The 18,049-nt window shown below is 42.2% G+C and overlaps 1 protein-coding gene and 1 long non-coding RNA gene across 5 annotated transcripts in view; one reads left to right on the forward strand and one right to left on the reverse strand.

Moving 5' to 3' along the window:
* The first annotated feature begins 9,175 nt into the window (after positions 1-9,175).
* mdga2 (MAM domain containing glycosylphosphatidylinositol anchor 2) overlaps positions 9,176-18,049 on the forward strand; it is a 225,087-nt gene continuing 216,213 nt past the window's right edge. For 2 of the 4 annotated variants that reach the window (XM_023952705.1, XM_023952706.1), the window contains exon 1: positions 9,176-9,988. In XM_023952705.1, coding sequence (XP_023808473.1) covers positions 9,916-9,988 — 73 coding nt within the window. In that variant the 5' untranslated portion in view covers positions 9,176-9,915. The remainder of the gene's footprint in view (positions 9,989-18,049) is intronic. The other 2 variants (XM_023952707.1, XM_023952708.1) reach the window with 1 other exon arrangement.
* LOC110017753 lies at positions 10,087-10,847 on the reverse strand. The gene is made up of 2 exons (XR_002293252.2): positions 10,552-10,847; positions 10,087-10,465 (listed from the first exon to the last, which is right to left on the reverse strand). It is a non-coding gene; the product is annotated as an uncharacterized LOC110017753 (long non-coding RNA).

Raw genomic sequence — 18,049 nt, forward strand, 5'->3', positions numbered from 1 at the left:
AGGAAAAATGTACTGTCAGTCATCAAGCTGACTGCCTTTTGACTTCACACACCCAGAAGCCCCTTCTTTCTCAAATTTAAAAAGCTGCACGGGATCTTTCATTGAAACAAATCTCCCAGCAGTCATTGCTTTTAATTAGAGAGGGAGTTCATATGGCTTAATTAGCTTGCCATGTTAACTCTTTGCTGTGTCACCAAAACGGCCAAGGCAGAATCAATCTGATGAGTCGGCTGGAATCACTCGGGAGCGCCGCTGATCAATAGGCTGTTAGGAAGCTCTCTGGTGCTCAGCTGAATGGAAACTGCACGGCTGAATTAAAGGAGACACCAAATCTTCCTTTAACAACATCACAGATTAATACAGTCGTTTTGGGGGATTTTAATCTTGGCATAAAAAAAACAAAAAAACAACCAGAGCGCCTACTCAGGAATTTAGTCAGTCGATTCTGACAGCATCTCATTCAGGCTGCAGGGAAACCTCCATGCCTTTGCGTGTAACCTCATTCTCATGTGGTAATGCTGCCAGCCCTGCTTGGCTGAAGGGCCTGAGTGAAGATTCATACAGGAACGTGTGTCATGACCCGTCAGTGCTGCCCGTTAGTCCGTCAGACCCCAACGCAGCTCTCAGCGGGAAATCCTGCACTCGCACAGCTGAAAGGCCGCTGGAAAGTAGGGGTGGTTGTCGGGAAAACGCTGAAATCGTAATGTGATCTGAGGGGTGGGACTTTCTAAATGTGCCTTAAGGTACCTTTGAGACTTTGTAGGATTTTCTTATAGTCTGAGCCCAACTTTCAAAGACCCACTCCAATCCTCTTTTGATCTTTTTGTAAAGGTTTTCCCAGTAGACATTTTAACATTTAAAGCCTTAGTTACACTGGACTGCACCTGTGTCGGGGTTGACACACATGGATTGTGACTCCACCCATTCACCTGTGGATTCTGTTGAACAGTTACAGCTGCCTGCCCTTTGCTGATTAGCAAAACAGTATTTAAGGAACTCTCCAGTTCTCAGTGTCTGCTTGTCTTGAATTCTCAGGTTTTCTGTTCTTTATTCCCTGAATTTCTTAGTTCTGGTTTCCTGTAGCGATGACTAAATGAAACGAATGGGTGAACAATGCACATAAAACAATTGTTCCAAAAAAATAAAATAAAAGAAGATTTGATTGTATGGATTGTTTGAAACACCTCATCTCAGCCACATGGTACGTTTTTTTTATTTTATGTATTTATTTATTTTTTTGTGTGTAATCAAAAGATGTTAAGATGTTTTAAAGATAATGGCAAATGAATGCCAATAAGTACATCTTAAAATGATACATTTAAAAAAAAAAGTTTGTTTTAGTTTTAGAGGACAAACAAAAGTACTAATGAATTTGAATTCATTCCATAATTACATTCAGCACCTGGCAGCCCTGTGACCCCTTGAAGGGATCAAATGGGTTCACAAAACGGATGGATTTCTACATTAACACAGAAATACAATTTTTTTTTCACAAAAGGATCATTTGGAAATTATGAATATGATAAACAGTGAGGTGAGGGTAGGGTGTCTGAGTTCATGAGATCATTCAGCGACTCTCCCAGTACAGTGAGATTCACTGTGTCTGAATGACAGCGGTTTCAAAGGTATTTTCCTCTCTGTGACCCAGTTTGTCAATTTGCTTTCGCACATTAGTCCAAGGAAGGGACAACTCTTGATGTGCTCCCAGGCAAGTGGGCCATGGATGATGCTTAAATCACGCCACGGGGCCTCTGATCGTGTCTGTACATTGTCTTAACATTAAAACTGGATGCACCCAATGCCCAAGTTGGATTGTTGTGAACGTTGTTTTATATGTCAACTTAGTTTCGTACAAAAATTCCCAGGTCTGTAATTTAGAGGTAATGTGTAATTGAAGTCAGTGTTTGTATAAAAAGCAAACATCTCACTGATTTGCTTTCTATGTTGCTAAAAATCCAGATGATCCACTACAATAGGCTCCACCCCTTCAATCCTAAAAGGGGAAAGATCAAAGGAAAAAAAGATGAAAGGGCGTAGTGGTATTGATTTTTAAATCATTGGATTACAATGATTTTACATAAAAAGTGGATCGAAAGTGGCTGTTTATGCCTGCGTGCCTTTTCTGTTCCAGTTTTGTTTTTTTAATTTTTTCTTTAATATCCATTAGATGGATGACTGTTAAATAATATAATAATTGATCTTTTATTTATCCCACAATGGGGAAATTCTTCTCCACATTTTGACCCATCCCCTGGGGGGAGCAGTGAGCTGCAGACTTGCCGCGCTTGGGGGGAGCAGGGTTTGATCCGCCGACACTTCAGTTGTTAGACAACCTGCTCTGTCGCCTGAGCGAAACTGCCGCCCATTCAGTTGGTGTATGAACAAATGAGAAACGGGGCTGTGATTGTAAAGCACTTTGGGCTTTAAAGAAAGTGGGAATGCACTGAAGAAAATAATTCCAACTAAATAATTTTTATTGATTAAGCCATGTGAAAAGTCGGAGGCTGGAAACATGTTGCGTTACTATGGCAACTAAAGTCCAGGAGTTAATGAATAATTTGGACAAGAACTATTGCTTACTAAATTGTAATTTCAATGATGTGTTGAAACCGTTTTTTATTAAACTGTCTTTTCAGGAACTGGAGAATCCATATTGCCTTGCATTTAATTATTCTATTGAATATTTCAACGAGGTTTTACCTTTTGTGAATTCATTTGTTTTGTTCCTGTGCAGACTCTCACTTTTCCTCCAGCTGCACCTGCCACGCTGACTCTGTTTTAAAAGCATGACAAAGAAACCCAAACATTTCACATTTTTCACGTTTTCATTTTTATTCTAATTCAATATGTTCTAGATCATTTGGGAGCTTGGAGTGGGCCTACTGCCACTGAACTTTTTTCCACAGTGGCACTATACCGTCATCAGATCTCACTTTTTTTTTTTTTTTTTAAGTGTTAACACTAAGAAAGTTTGCACATGGAGTAATCAATGCCATTTTTTCTTTTTTAGATATCAACGAACTAGAATACCCTGCAAGGTGGACGGAACAAGTCTCCTAGTTGCACAAACCTCCCTCTTTTTGCTGGATGAATTAAGGTGAAAACTTTTAATCTTCAGAAATCATGATTATGGGGTTGTGAACACAAAGGAAAACTAAGTGGGGGGTTTTCTGCACCTCCAGGAATGAAAATCATGGAGAATGCACATTAAAGGGAAGTTGCCATATTTTTTAAAACATTAAGCAATCAATTGTGTAGTATTATTGCCCAGAATGCCTAGAAGGGCAGGAGGCAGGTGATTGGTCTTTAGTAGTAAAACAAATCGAAATATTTTTTCTGTAACGTCATTACAAAGTAATGCTAACAATGTTTGTTACAAACGCAGAGCTGCCGGCCTTGCTAGAGCATTATGTTGAGTTTCATTTATTTATCAGAACTGCTTCCATAAAACAGCACCAGCAAGCTGAACTTTAACAATGAACAAAACAGGAAAAAAACAAACTGCATCCACTGCTGCTAACTTAAAATGGATTTTATGAGAAAGCACTTTCCTTTCCTTCTACACAGCACCAGTGGGGTAGAATTCACTTATGAATAGTGTGAAAAACCAACCCTGCTCTATACCGCTCTCTGTGGGGTGGCTATGATATTACAATATAATATTTCTAATTTTTCTCAAGAATAAAGCTATTTTTAAGCAGGTTCAGTGGTGTGGGGTAGATGATTATAATTTTCAGAAACAATGTGTACTTTCGTTTGAGCTCTAAACCATATACGATGCACGATGCAAACTAAGTAATCATCCATAGCAATAAGTAAAAATTGTTTAAAAAAATCAAGTTAATTAAGAAATATTTTATGAAACACAATTTGACCTTTTTCCCTTTGTGCCTAGATACTATCAGACTTCTGTCTTCACAGGCCTTGCCTGCTTTTTTAACTGACAATAGAGCCTCTCTGGCTTTTCTGAAGATAAATGCAAAGTCTGCAGAGACCCTCCAAAAATGTTACCTCATCGTGTTTTCTACTGTATCCAACACCTCCCTGTGCACCGTGAGAGGCTAAATATAGCAAAATGTCACGCAGCCACCAGCAGGAGCATTTTATATTTATGAACTCCCTTATGATACAGAGTCACTTTGCTCACGATGGGCCTCCTCAAAAACCGCGTCAGACCACAGTTTCACGACAGCATTTGATATCTTGAGCATCTTCTTCCACCAGAAAAAAAAGAAGACAGACAGCCCACAGCAGAGTTATCCAAAGCAGACAGATGTAAAATGAAAACTCGAACATCCTTGGCTGTCGCTCACTATGCTCTACACTGCCGATGCAAAGGTACAGTGGTGCACCAAATGATTAGCAGCAAGCAGATGGAAGATAAGCAGCCAAACGCTCTCAAACAGTTGTGCATAACCATGTGTAACCATGTGATCAAAATTTTAAACTGACTTCCTGTCAACTGCTGTAAATGACTAAAAATGTATAGCTTTTTCTATTAAAGAGGCAAAATTTTGCAGCAAATGTTGGTAGTCTGTCAACTTATTTATCTGGCAGTTAAACTATTAACCCCCCCCCTCCCCCTGACACTCTACCTGTATCCATAATGGGGTTAGTTAAATCAAGGCCTAATGTGGGCATGATGGGTCATGGCGGAGATTCATGCAAATAAAAATTCTGGATCCACATTTGTGCGGGGTTAGTTAGTGCCCAGCCTTATGAATACTTAACGATACCCTTGCAGCATGCTTGACAATTGTACATTTCATTTTCAGCAAGCTTCAAAGGAAATGCAGGACCCACCTATGCTCCCCTTAAGATGCATTTTAACCCGCCCCTTCCTTTTACGACCCCTCCCCCCCGAGGGCCTGGACAACCCAAAAACCTACAGCACCAACCCTTTTTGGGTACATGTGACTAAGACTTTATCTTTTCAAAAAACTCAATTCATAATACAAAAAACTCATGTCTTTTGTTGTCGTCATCTGTCCTAGACACTTCCGTTTTGAGATGTAAATATATGACGGCTGGGTAGCTCGCTTGGTAGGGTGAAAGACTACCACGCAGGAAACCAGGGTTCAATTCCTGGAGGACAATGTACATGAGCGAGCAAATAAAATTATCCAGTGAGGGGCCTGCAGCTCCCCAAGGGATGGTTCAAATGCAGAGAACAATTTCCCCATTGTGGGATAAATAAAGTAACAATCATTGTTATTCATTATAATACTCGTTTTTTTTTCGTTTTTTTTTTTTTTTTTAATCTGCTGAATCATACTTCAGCCAAACCACACAAGAGTTTATATACAAGTTGCCCCCTTGTTTTTGGGGAAAACATGTTTGGGCCACACCAGATTCCAGATAAGCGTTCAAATTTGCCAAATGAAACGAAAGTGGATCAAACTGTGTGCAGTTCACTGAGCTTCTACACACTGAGTAAAGTTTGGCAGAGAAAGCGAGATGTCTTTTATCTTATGATTGTCAGGAGTGAAAATCCCCTTTAAGATTAAATTAAAATTCAGTTGAGTGTAGAAGACCATGACATCAATCATTGCACAAATCAGGCATGTGAGGTTTATCATCCAGTCTGTTGTGAGGCAGTCCAGTTCAAACTCTGAATTTAATTAGAAATTAAATTCATATCATCTTCTTTAAACACTAGTATGACTGATGAAAATGACACTAAGTTGGGTGCAACCCCTCACTTTTTACAGATGCAGCACATTTGCCCAACAGGCTCCTGCTTGTGGTGCCAGAGCACCCATTGAATCAATGGCAGAAACTCCCACAGCTGATGAGAATGAGGCCCTTTAAGGACAACCTCTGCGTTTTAAGCAGGAATCCTTTTGATGTGGCAGCAAAGGAGGATTTGCGATTTCTTTTCAAGTCGGCCTTTACTCTGTGGGTCTCCAAAAAAAGCCCAAACGACCGAGGACAACACATTTACTACTTTTGCGATGGAATGCAGATAGAATTGAGTGGATTCCTCAAAATATCGCATCATATGGTGTTTGGGAATGAGGCTAGCTAGAAGGAATAACAAGAAGCAGTCAGCATTTGGTGCTGGTGGAGGTAGCACTGTAAAACCAACTGGATACACCAGCTCACTTACTACGTAAAGTTTAAGGGAAAAAGGGAAAGTTAACATCGAGTTCAATTAAATATGATTATCGCAATCAATAAATTTGGAATTTGATTGGATTTGAGGATTAGAAACCCAAAAAGGAAGTAGGTCTGCACTATGGAGCAGCTCTGCAAGTTAAATGACAACATAAAGCCTTTTTGTTTTATTTTGAGAGTTTTTTCTAAAATAATTGGTGTTTTGTTGTTTTTGCACAATAGATTTTCCGTCTTTGCAATTTTTCGAAAATAAATGATAAAGGAAAGTCGTCATCAATCTTTAACACCAACGCTTTGGCTTGAGTGTTTTTATTATTTTGAATACTGTAACTCTTTAACCGTTTACACAGTTAATGTAATTCCAGCGGATTCAGAAGTGGAAAAAAAGCCACTTTGAGCTGAGATGCAAATCTTGATAGTAGTGAAGTTTATGCGCAAGCAACAAATCAGCTGATTCTGTTGCAAAGAAAATTTACTAACGTAAATTGTTGCAACATTTTCCGTTGGCGATGTGTTGCATGTCGGTCATCAGCTAATTCACATTAATTGTATAAATGGTCAAAGACTTATAATAGCTTTATTCATCGCGATCAACCATTGCATCAATCGTATGGTGTCCCTTTCGCAATAATGGATCGTGTTTGTTCTACCATCGCATATTCTAACTGTTCCAAAAAAGTATAGGTTAAATGGAGCGATAAGCATGCAACAGTCGTAAAATTCAAACTGCATCAGCTTGTGGCACCATTCTCATGGTTTTGGATGATTCCTTTCCGATGGCCAAGTAACCAGACCGATTACAACTCACTCTGAAGTATGTACCAGACATTATGGGTCAAAAAGCGGGTTATATGGGCGTCACCGATATCTCCGGTGTGTGAGGCTTAAGTGTTTTTGTAACTAGTGTGCAATAAATGGTTCATAACGCCGTACTAAAAATGCTAGAGCCACTTTAAACCATTTTAATAAAAAACACTAATTAAATTATCTTTTCTTTTTAACAAATGTATTTTTCAATGTAAACTTTCAGCATGTTACATTTTTGGCAAATTTGTTCACTTTTTCCTTCAACTTGACACTTTCAGCCAACTGCAAGTGTTTTGGTTTATTGCTGCCTCCAGTGGTTTAGGTTAATACAGTTTTCTACACACACCGGCCAGAATCCATGTGGTTTATCCTGCCTGGCCCAAATCAGCAATCCAGTCTAAGGCTAAGTTCCCACTGCAGGGCTTAATGCTCAATTCCAATTTTTTGAAAAAATTCCCTTTTTTTTTTTTTTTTTTTTTTAGCAAGGCTGTTCACAAATTCCAATTAAATGCGAATTTTTTTTGATCTCCTGTGTGACCGTGAAATGACCCAGGATTGACCCGCATGCGCAGAAGAGTACTCAACGGTGAACGACATCGCTCGTTGTTTGCGGAAGTAGCAAACGTTAACAATGGATGTCAACAACAGGGTTGTCGACAGCGGAGCTCTTTTTGCAGTATTAAATTTATTTCCACAAAGGAGCCACCACAATGACAATCTTCTCATTTTAAGAAGAAAATTAAAAAGGAGGATAGCAAGGTGTTTGGCCATGGCGTTTTGTGGAGCAGTGTTAGCCGGGTCGGTAAAGAGAAACGTGTGGGTGCGGAGTCGCAGCCAGGAGTGGTGGGATACTGATGTGAGGAGCCAGGATTGTCTGTACCCACGCTTGGCCATTTCGCTGGAAATATTTTCAAAAAACCCTGGCTGCGATAAGAGCCCTCGAGTTTGGCCTGAATAGAGCTGTCACCCCAAACGTTAATCAATTCGGTGACCTCGCTTCCCTTCCACTGACTGGTCTCAGCAGCATTGTTCGCCATGGTTGATGTTTATGTTCTCGTTCCCGCCTACTTCAATGCAGAATTATGACGTTTTAAGCGTATCGATGACATACGGGTCGGATAAATGTGGCCTGGCCGTTCAGACGGCGGTCGCATTTCAAAAGATCGGATCTGATTCAGGACCACATACCCAAGTGGCCTGGGTCACATTTGAAAAGATCAGATCTGTGTCGTTCAGACTGTCATGAAAAGATCAGATACAGGTCGCATAGGGGGAAAATCGGAATTGGGTCGTTTCAGCCTGCAGTGTGAACGTAGCCCTAATCACCTGTATTTGTCACATTTTATAAATAAAATGTTCCAAAATTATCGGGCAAAAAGTAAAAATAACACTTTGAGTGTCAATACAATTAAAAAAACTAACGAAAACTGAGAATTGCTAGTGCATAAAATGTAGAATTTTTTAATAATTGATTAAATATTTAAAAGCTTGGATTTGGATGACCAAAAAAAATGTTTTTGTGAATAGTGAGAGTTCATGATTCCCCTATTTTTGTACTTTTTTTTTGTACAAAAATTGATCTTTTGTGTGATTAGTGGGTTTCTGTGCATGGAAGTTGTAGGAACTTAGAGCTGCAGGGACTCTGATTGATTTAGTACTCTGTATTCTGCCTAGCAACCAACTGTTGCAAAGATTTTCCAGCCAAGTTGCAGCATGCCAATCCTCTTCATTACTTTTTTAAGGTCATTTCACATTTCAGAGATTCTACTCTTGTGATGTAAGCAACTTTACAAACATTTGGTCCATTTTAAAGCTTTTCTTTATCATAGGAATTAAGGACACGTTGCTGCTTTTACCCTTGGATGATCTCAGGTGATGCCAGTAGAGAAACTATATTTACATATAGTTAACTTCTTTTTTTTAGGGGGGGGGGGCTGCCTGAAGGACCCCGGAGGCGCTTCATGGTCCCATTTGGGCTCTGAAACACCTGTATGCGCGTGACAGGAGCCAGTGAGCTCCTGCCTCTGAACTGTCATGTAGCCACGGAATGGAACATGACGCGCCGCGTTTATCCGCCTCTGATGAAGGAGGGACGCGCGAACAGGAGGAGACAGGTGGAGGCTGCGCGTTTGGTGGTGATAGTAAAGGTCTGTCAAAGCCAGACCTCCTGAATTCCAATGGACCCCCGCCCCCCTCCCTTCCAGCCTCCTCCTATATCCCCCCCGCCCTCCCCGCGTTGAGCAGCTGCACCTCTCCTGCCTTCCTGACGCTGCGCGAAGCCTTCCATACAGATGAGCGCTGGAAGCGACGCACCTCCTGACGTAGCCGCAGACCGGCTGCGGTGCCGCTTCGGTCTCCGTGGATCGGATTGCGCAACGTGACTGATGCTCCCGCGCCTTCGCGGCTGACACATCCAGGCAGATTTTTTTGTTTTTAATTTTTTTTTTACTTTCATTTTTATCATTTCTGCCTAACGAACGCGGCAGAAGAGGCGTCGAGCCGGACCGGGACCCCTCCCTCCCTCCCCCTCGTCTCCGGGACAGATGAGCGGCGCGCCGCGGCGGGATGCTGCGGTCGTGATGTGACTGTGAGCGCCGCTGATCGGCTCCAGAGGTGGAGGACAGTTAAAAAGAAAAGGCGGTGATGCAGATCGGAGGAACGGAGTTGACGTGTCGCCCCTCAGCTCGGAGCCTCGGGGCTCTGGTGTGAACTCGGCGAGACCGGGAGCAGCGGGGAGCTCCGCGGTGAAGGCCGGCCTCTGCAGCCGGCTTGCCTGAGCGCGTCCCCCCGCAGCGCCTGCGTGCCGCCAGCGAATTCTCCACCAAAAAAAGGAAGAATACATTTTAAAAGAAAAATCCTCACCTCCTGTTGTATGTAAAGCGCCCTGTCTTCACAGCGAACAGATGGACTGAATCCATCGATGCTGGAGAGGCGCACCGCCCCGGAAAGGACTTCCTGTGCGTAAGAGCTGGATATGTAAAGATTAACAGGATGGATCTAATTTTCGCCGTTTTGGGGCTGCTGGCGCTGCTCGTGGACAGCATCCGCTGCCAGGGAGTGTACGGTGAGTGCGCGAGCGTACAGTATTCCTGTACTCGTGCTGGCATGACCTTGTAAAACGCCACTTTCCCCCCCAAACAAAAACCTCTGCGCGCTTAAACGTCTCATCTGTTTTATTTATTTATTTATTTTTATCCATCAAGGTGCGAAGGCTGCGCACCAGCCCGGAGACCGGGGCTCCCAGTTTCGCCCTCAGGTTAGACAGCAGAGTGCGCGCAGCCAATCCCGCTCAGCCCCTTTTCTCATCCAATCCATCCCCGCGCACGCTGGGAGAGCGGGCTGAGTGCTAAATTTAGCCGCGCACATTCATGGATTATTACTGGTAGATTTGTCTTGAAGCCTCCACACTCCTGCCTCCACCGTTTCTGCTCAACTCCTGGATCAGATTTTGGTGAATGTCATCCTAAGGACAGGGATGCAGAATCTGTGCAGACCCTCCTCTTCCTTCAGTCTCCACGAGGGAAGGCAAAGCATCCGTCACCTGAAATGGTGGAAATAGAACCAGAAAGTCATTTAAAGACAGTTTTTAAAATTGGTTTCTAAGCTGGGTTTCTGTTCTGTTTTCACCTGCTGCTTCTTGAATTCCTGTGCACAGATCGTGCAACCAGCCTCCTCCATGATATGCGTACAACTCCAGAGAGCTGGAAGATGGGGCCTTGTTCCATCTAGAAGTGCACCAAGGAGATTCTTGTCTCTACGGAGCATGTGCGGCAAGAATGGTTGCGACATGATGTGCCGTGATGTTGCGTCTGACCAATGATGATCATCTGTTCTGTTACCTGTACTGGAAAGGGCCTAGAGTTGGTGTGTTTCTCTGCTAATACCTGTTGCTGGAGAATTTCATAGCAGATTTAATATTAACAAAGCAGTTTCTCACAAAAATGATTGGTTTTCTTCTTTTAGATCCATTTGCTAACTCTACATCTTAAAAGACATTCAGAATCTGGTTTCAAGGTTGGGTCTTGTTGATCAGTCTAAGTATGTTTGACGCCTCAATTCCTTTATGCTGTGTTCACACCAAACATGATTTAAGCAACCTTTTCACGTTGCCCGCCTCTCTTTTGCCGCGCAACCAATTCTACCAATTTGCTGCAATTTGCCGCGCTACCAGCTAATGTTTGAACCTGATAGCTAAATGGAGCGGTGTCTGTGTTTCTCATTTACAATGCATGGAAAACTTGGATGATGTTGAGAAATGGGGTTTATTTTGACGAGCTCTACAAAAACATCCGTAATCACGTCTCCATGTTTGGGATCAAGATTCTCCCCGTTCAGTGAGCTTCCATCTATGCTGTGACTGAACGACGGCCACTTACGGGATTGTTCTGTCGCTCTCTTACAGAGTTTGAAGGCTTGCTGTCCCGCGTTAAGGGGATACAGCAGGTTAAGAAAAATGAATGGAAGTTCAAGAGAGCTATGGATCGATTCACTATATTGGATGCGTTTTCTACCCGCTGTCACTGGCTGCCACTAAAAACGTAACGTGCCCAAAGTTTAGTCCCTAATTGGTTTATGCTAGTTGGCAGCCTCCCCAGAGTTTTTATTTATTTATTTATTTATTTTTGCCAATTCGCGCCGCAGAACCTCAGATTGCATCTGTACCATTGATTTACATTGAAACTGGCTGCCTCTGCCGTGCAAATCGCGTTCTGTGTGAACACATAATTAGGTTTCCCTAATTTTCCTAGACGTCTTGTTTTCCAGATCGTCCTGGTCTTCTGGTTACCAGCACCAGAAGTATCTGACGATCAGAACCTAAACTCAGCAGATCCAATGTGGATTCAAATAATAAGCATAATAGCTGATGGCTCTGATCTAAGCTCGGGTTAAAAGAAGTGCCTGATGGCAAGCTTGCAGGGTTGGGAATCGGGATTGATCAGCATTTTTAAGGTTAGAAGTGGCTTGACGTAAAAGCAGAACTTCAAACCAAATGGCACTTGATAAGTTTTGTTTCTCCCTGCGGACTTAACCCCTCACAACTCCTTTCGTCTTACTGGAAATAGAGGGTAAACAGACAAAGTGCTAACTGATGTATTGGGTGTCTACACTCTGGCGAAGATCACAGTAGGTGTGTCACCAGGACTGGGCTCTACTGTGGTTTGGTAACTCAAACCGATTTCTCATGTATTTTCTACAAACTAATTACTAAACTCAATCATGGATGATGGCGATCCACCTGGTGGCAAGCTTGCAGGGTTGTGAATAGTTATTGATCACCGATCGTACAGAAGGTTTGATGTTAATTGTGCATAATTATTTCGAGGGTTTTAGGGTTGAAAACATCTCAAAGCAAAAGCAGAACTTCCAATCAAATGATACATAATGAGCTTTTGTCATCCTACAAATACAAACACCCAAAATTCCTTCTTTCTCTTTAGTTTTGGATAGTAAACAGACAAAAAGATACTAACTGATATTTGGACACCTGTCCTCTGGCGCACATTGCTGTAGATGGGTCAACAAAACCGCGCTCTACCACAGTTTAGTTAATTAAACCAAACTCAAAGTATTTTTCTACAAACCTGAATTACTGAAAGCAATCAGACGGAAGCGTCGTAGACGATCTTATCAGTTACAGATTATTTGTAAAAAATATGCAAGCATGCAAAGTGGGTTTAGACATGCAGTTGTGTCATTTGGAGGACATGAGCTTAGCGGAATGGGATTATTTTTACAAAACATTGTATGGATTTCCCATTAAACTGCGTGGATATAGATGTGCATAATCCATGGTTCGATGTGCATAATCCATGGTTCTGGTGAGTAGCTGTGTAAATGTCCTAAAGCCTCCTATGAGCAAAATGAAGCTCAACAGGTGGATGTGACCCCCATAAGACTCCAATGCCTTTAGTGAAACCTGCAATGCAACTAGTGCCCCAACAATTCCACAAATCATGTAAAGAGGTTTCCTTTAAGGTAGAACATTATTTTTGGTGCAAGTGCAGATAGGAAGTGATTAAATCAGTTTGACTTGATTAAGGTGGAAAGTAATGATTTCACCAGACTTGTAGCAATTTCGGAGCACTTCAAAATAGTTTTCTACTTCTGTTCTGTTCTATGGGTTCTGTGATTTACACCCTTTTTGACCCTTTAACATTGTCGAATCCTAAAGAGCACATCCTCTTTGAATTATTGTAACTCGTAAACCATCTGCGCAATCAAAAAGATTCCAATCGAGTCTGACACGGAGAAAAGCAGCTTTTGCGCTGATATGCAACTAATAAAAAGTGTCCAGCCTTGGGTTTTTACTAACGTGAGGTTTTGCATATCAGCACGAAGCTCCATTTCTCTGCTTCAGAATACACTGGAGTTATGTTAATGGGGTAAACGATTGTTGTTACAGCAGTCCAAAGAATCTAAACATTTTAGCTAAAGCTACGGTGTTAAAGGGTTAATGGTTAAACTAGACTTGACATAATTTTGTCCATCCCTAAAGTGAGTCCGCCTCTATGGTCTTCAGAAAATGCAATCAAAGATACACTATTGTTGTTCAGAACAAGAGCGAATGAAACGTGGACATTAACGGTTTTTCCTGAATCAGTCCAAACAAAGGAAACGAAAATGGTTGTTTCCCTTTTTCAAGGTTCTTTGTCCCCTTTCTGAAGGCCAGGGTCTTGCATACTAACCAACTAACCTGATATTGAAGCATCTTAGCAATAAAGCACACCTGATCCAGGTAATTAGGAGCAGATGGGGGCTCGGTTAATAAATGACAAACAACAGTATGTCGGAAAATAAGGTCTGATTACCCCGGATTTATCCTTTTAACAGCAGAAATTTAGCCTCAGTGTTTACATACCTTTGACTACTGTAATTCTTTTTAACCATTCATGCAATAACGTAGATTCGGTGCAAAGCCGATAGGAAATCTACTTTTCTCCACCACAGGATCAGATTTAGGTTTAATCGCGTAAACTGTCAAGGAGTTTGTCAAAGAGCGTGTGTTATTTAGGTGTCGCGGGCGACATCTCCGGTTTTAAAGGGGAAACTGGGGTGAGAGCCCCACGACAAAATGTAGACTCCAAAAGGTTGGTTTTTATTTGATAAAAATATGTTTTAACAGTAAAATTCACAAATCTCTAAAATAATTCCCAAAGTAAATTAAAAAAAAAACTTTTGGTGGAAAAAAGAAATCCTCAAGAGAGGAGGCATTGTGCAGAAAACAGGAAGCAAAGTATGTCAAGTTTGCTTTTATTTTAATGTCACTTAATGGTGGAAATCTGAGACAAACCCTGCTTTCACTTCTGCCTGACAAATGAGAATTTTTTTTTATATCAAAATCAGTAATTCCTCCTTTTTATTTTTTTATTTTTTTTAACTCAAAGACATGTAGTCTGACTAAAGTGCAATCTCTCTTGTGATTAAAAACCATAATTTCTTTCAGGATGGTTCGCCTTTTTTTTAATCCAGAACCTCAACCTCCATATGTGTTCTTTGGTCTTCAGATAAAGATTTGAACAGATACACCTTTAAAAGTTCAGCGGTGTTGTTGGCCCGTTTCACCTAAGTGAAATTCAGGTTCATCATAAAGAAGGTAAAACTTGGTTCAAGTCCATCTAAATCCTAGTGTTTGCAAACAAATTAGAACTAAACAAAAGTTTCTTTATTTTATTAGCTGTTTTTACCCATTTATTCACATATGTGTCAGCTCACCTCAGTTCATTGACTGGATTACATTTCCTGTCATGTCTAACTTCAGCTGTTTGTTAGTTTGCCGTGTGGATTCCATGATTCCACGAAACGAGGATTGAAACAGGAACCTGCTATGCAGGCTAAAACCAGCCCTGCTTTGTGGGGTTACGTCTGCATTCAAGTGAGTCGGTACGTCTCGTGTCAAACACTTTGCGACATTTCTCCATTCTGACATCCATAAAATCCATTTTAAGCTGCGCACATTCCAAGCAGAGCATCAGAACCAATCCCAGGAACGTCAGATTAGAGCCGCCGCTCCGAGCCACAGCCTGTGTGCAGAGGAAGATGCAAGCTGATTAGAAGGAGCCATATCCCATGATGCTCGGTGTTGCCTGAGTGGTGTGTGTGTGTGGACAAGTGGGTTTGTAGCAGAAGGGACAGGAGGGGAGGGAGGGCCAGGGGATTGGGGGGGCAGCAGATGGAGCTGTTTGAGCATTTAACTGTCTGTGTTTGCATGGTTATTGTGCAGCTTGAAAAATCCCCAGAGCACATCTTTCGCCATCGTCACAGCGCTTCTGACTTCGCTGTTGGGCGCCGCTCATCTCTGCTGTGAGTCAGGTGTAATGTAGCCGCTGAAAGGCCCGCACCACTGCAGTTTTATGACCAATCCTTTTCTTGTCGTTCCCCTTACTCTGTGATGTGTGCATCTTCAGGTAGGGAGTCCAGATGAAAAGGGAACACTCAAACGTAGACCCTTTGGGATGGACAGTGGTGAAAGATGCTTGTGTGTCACCTCCCGGAGGACTTGGACGATTTTCACACATCCAGCAGTCTGATGTCTGAATCATGAGGAGAGAAAAAAGGGGCACTTGGCATTGACGAGATGCAGCACTCCCAACATTTTTACAGGATGTCCTTACTGTAGGGTTGCCTACATGGTCCTTAAGATCTACCACCCTGCAGGAGCTTTCCATTCATTCAATGGATACAACCATTGAATGACCGGGCGAGTATGAAATCACCAATAGAAAATGACTTGCCTCTGGTTAAAATGAAATTAGGTCATTTCTGTCACCATTTTTTCGTAATACAGACGTCGCCATGTTTGAGCCAAACCTCATCAGTAAGCGCTGATTGGTCCAAGTCGGCCTGAGTTGACTTTTCTACAATGACCACTATCGCCAATCAGGAGTGAGCTTGTTGAAAGGCCATCCCCGATCCACTTAATAACGGGGTTGGGAGAATCTGTCAAACAACGCAACAGTAACTTAAATGAACACTCTGAATGCACAGCACATCCAAACTAGAAGCAGATGGGCTATAGCAGCAGAAGAGCACACTGGGTGCCACTCCTGTCAGCTAAGAACAGGAAACTGATGCTACAATTCACACAGACCCACCCAAACTGGTTGATTGAAAACACTTGACCTAAGTAAACGGAGTTGGTAATCCATATAGGAAGGTAATTTTAGTTTGCTGGAAAGGTGTGTGCACCTTATGGATTCCTGTATACTCGATTTAACCCCACTCTCTTCATAAACCACCTGTGACCCAAAGGTGTAATGTAAATTTAATTGTCAAAACAGAATTTTTTTAAGACATCCAGGTAAGCAGGGACCTCGAAAAAGGAGCAAGGTGATGGTTTTTAAGGACCAGGGTCGAGCGCCTCTACCTTACAGACACACATCTTTTATGCGGTAGATGTGGCCCTTGATTGTGATTGGTAATAAGTTTCACCAGACAGCCTGCTGCCTTTTTTTTTTCTCTTGCCTGATTCTTAAACTGAGCAAAGAGGAGATCGGTGGGGGATTTCCGCTGGTCATTATCCCCTCAGCATGACAGTACGTCATCCGCATTGATGAAATGGTCAGATCATGGCGTAGTGACAAAGAAACCCCACACTACTGTGGCACAGAAATCTGCTGTAGCCGCTAAAAAAATGAAACTCAAGTCATTTAACCAATTTTTGTATTTATTCAGAATGTATTTTAAATATCTATTCAAGCTGGTTGCTCTTTTATCATACTCAATGTGCATTGCGTTTTTTTATGCACAATGTGAAAATGTTGACGATCATAAACCCTTGATGGTTCAGAAATGTATTTCTGCGCTTGTTACTGTATCTAGAAGTTCAGCACCCTTCAGCATCACAGTTCGTCAGGCACCTTGTGTGGGACGTACAGATGTCCTTGATCTTGTTTGTCTTCTGCGATTCAAGAGAAAGTTCATCCTGCTTTTCTCCCCATCCATCCCACTCCCGCTGCGTTCCCCCTTCTGTCTCCAGCTCCTTCTCGTTTGCATTGAAGTCCGAGCAATTGCCGGGGCTTCTTTTCATGAGCCCAGTTCAGACGCTTTGGCTTCTAAGCTATGCAAATGCATTCTGCCAGTGAAACTAAAGCTGTCTTTGTTGGTTCTCAGAAGCCTCCTCCACAGAGTCCTTCATCATTCCTTTGGATCAGGACCCTTAGATTTCCCACCGTAATGAGAACGTGGATGACTCTGCCTCTTCTCCCACTCACACTTCCTGTTTGGCCGCCTGTCTTTCTCTTGTGTTTCCCTGGGGGAGAGGCAGGTAGATGTCTGCAGGGGGTTTGCTTCATATGGAGGCAAACGAGGACATGCAGCTGAGCAGGAGACAAACATGCGGTGTGTTGCTGTGTACCTCAGGGATTACTCGGTACCTCAAGGCGAGGGTGTGCAGATATCACCAACTTAATCATTTTGGATATCAGCTTTCTCTGGATGTGTCCTCCGGGACTCACCGAGTACACTGAGCAGAGACTTTATAGTTTCTCCTCCTGTTTTACAATAAATGGTGAAGTTATTCTTCAATAGTCCTAAAAACAAAAGAACAGCAGTTAGGTTAACATTTTCTAATATTCTTGCTTTCCAGTAAAAGTTGGAGTCGCCAGGATGAGACAATTCATGGTGTGGACAGTTTCACAGACATATGAAAGTCTACTTTTATCAAAAATAGCCAACGTTTCTAACGAATTTACCCTAAATATTCAGAATGAGCACATTTGTGATCCGTAATTAGTGATATAATACCTAATACAGAGCCAACACTAGCCTCTCAGATAACACAAACCATGCAAGCATCTGATCCACAGTTGCTCCTTGTGTTTTAGTTCATTCAAAAGCATCGCCTACACATTTGTGCTTTAGTCTCTCCTGCTGAGCCAAAATATAAATCAAGGAGAGTGTGTGTCAACGGCTCGCCGTCACAGCCAGCAGCCAGCTGTGGAGCCAGGTCAGTTCACGAAGTCGGTCTGTATTTTTGTTCCAATGTAAAATGACCCAATTTAGCAAAAGCAAGATCAAATGTTTACCAAAACAGTAAGATTAGCATCCAGGACTAATGAAGGTGTGTTACTGACAGGTGGCTGTTCAATTTCTTTTTTCAGACCTTTGTGAATCAGGAGCAGATGAA

This window comes from Oryzias latipes, chromosome 24, assembly GCF_002234675.1.
Source record: "Oryzias latipes chromosome 24, ASM223467v1".
Classification (NCBI taxonomy): domain Eukaryota; kingdom Metazoa; phylum Chordata; class Actinopteri; order Beloniformes; family Adrianichthyidae; genus Oryzias; species Oryzias latipes.